This window comes from Dothidotthia symphoricarpi (assembly GCF_010015815.1).
Source record: "Dothidotthia symphoricarpi CBS 119687 unplaced genomic scaffold P153scaffold_25, whole genome shotgun sequence".
NCBI lineage: Eukaryota > Fungi > Ascomycota > Dothideomycetes > Pleosporales > Dothidotthiaceae > Dothidotthia > Dothidotthia symphoricarpi.
The window spans coordinates 373,136-374,406 of record NW_022985032.1 but is presented as its reverse complement, the minus strand read 5'-3'; the positions used below and the strand labels follow the sequence as shown (position 1 = coordinate 374,406).

The 1,271-nt window shown below is 28.2% G+C and overlaps 1 protein-coding gene across 1 annotated transcript; it reads left to right on the top strand.

The window, feature by feature from the left end:
* The first annotated feature begins 432 nt into the window (after window positions 1-432).
* Window positions 433-815, top strand: P153DRAFT_142003 (uncharacterized protein). Its single transcript, XM_033662112.1, has one exon. The coding sequence runs from the start codon at window positions 485-487 to the stop codon at window positions 770-772; it is 288 nt and encodes a 95-aa protein (XP_033518363.1). The 5' UTR covers window positions 433-484; the 3' UTR covers window positions 773-815.
* Window positions 816-1,271: the final 456 nt, after the last annotated feature.

The window sequence follows — 1,271 nt, the reverse complement described above, 5'->3', positions numbered from 1 at the left end:
AATATTACAGAAAGAAGGGAAATAACAGAGTTGGCAACCAAATGGTTGATACAACTAATACAAGTAAGTTTAAAATTTTTTCTAGTAAGCTAAGTTTTAGAGCTTTTTTTTCTCTTTATTTTCATTTAACTATCTTTTTTATAGCTTTAAAACTGACTTTTTTACAGCCCGGGACATTTCTATCCAAGTTTGGGGAGCAATTTGGATAGGTGGACGCTCTAAATTAGAGGTTATTAAAACGCCTTTTACAACTAAGTCTTATACAAATAAAGACTACCTAAGAAAGGTTTTAATACGCCACGTTAAACCAGCTATTAAAAAAGGTAAGTTTATTATTCTTTATTTCTAACTCTTTTATTTTTTTTAACCTCTATTTTTACTCCTTTAATTTTTTCTAAATTCTTAAAAAATTCTTTATACTTATATCTATTTAGGCTGGAAGTTTCAGCAAGATAACGCTAAAACTCATAAAACGCCAAATATAATGGCTTGGTTTAAGAGAAATAAAATTTCTCTTTATCAGCATCCGCCCTACAGCCCAGATCTAGCACCTATTGAAAATGTCTGGAGTCTATTAAAAGATAGACTAGATAATAGAATAAGTACTAGTTTAGGGGTAGGAGCTAGTAAGGCTAGTGTAGAGGCCTTTGAGGGGGCTATACACAAGGAGTGGGATTTAATCCCGCAACAGAGTATAGATAACTGTATTTTATCTATGCCTAGGCGTTATAAGGCAGTTATAGACGCTAAAGGGTGGTATACTAAGTACTAGTTAGCTATTACTTATTATATTATTCTATTTTAACTACTTTTACTACTTTATTAAATTCTATCTTTTTTACTTAAGTAACTATACCTAAAAAACTCAGAATCTAATATTAATAGATAGATAAGAAAGTTTATACTATTTTAAGTTAATTTTATACCTATAAAAAATACTTATTACTACTTTTATTAGACTCTTTTTTACTCCTCTTAAACACTGCCAAAGAACTATCCTCTAGAGATTACTAAGCAAAAGTTTTTTATATATAAGTTATAAATCTGTATTTTCTCTTTCTAAATCTCTTTTTTTTATATTTATAGCTCTACTACTAACTAAGATATACGCTCTTGAAATAGTAGACTTTTAAAGTGACTTTTTATTTGTGTCACCCCACTGTAAGTTTATTATTAGAGTAGTTATCTTTAGTTTAGTTATACTTATATATAATATTATTAAATATAGACCTACTAGACTTAAATAGAGTAGTAGAAGGTATATATAGTAT

Excerpts from the sequence above, each read along its gene's own strand:
- P153DRAFT_142003 (XM_033662112.1), top strand. The coding sequence starts at position 485 with ATGGCTTGGTTTAAGAGAAATAAAATTTCTCTTTATCAGCATCCGCCC.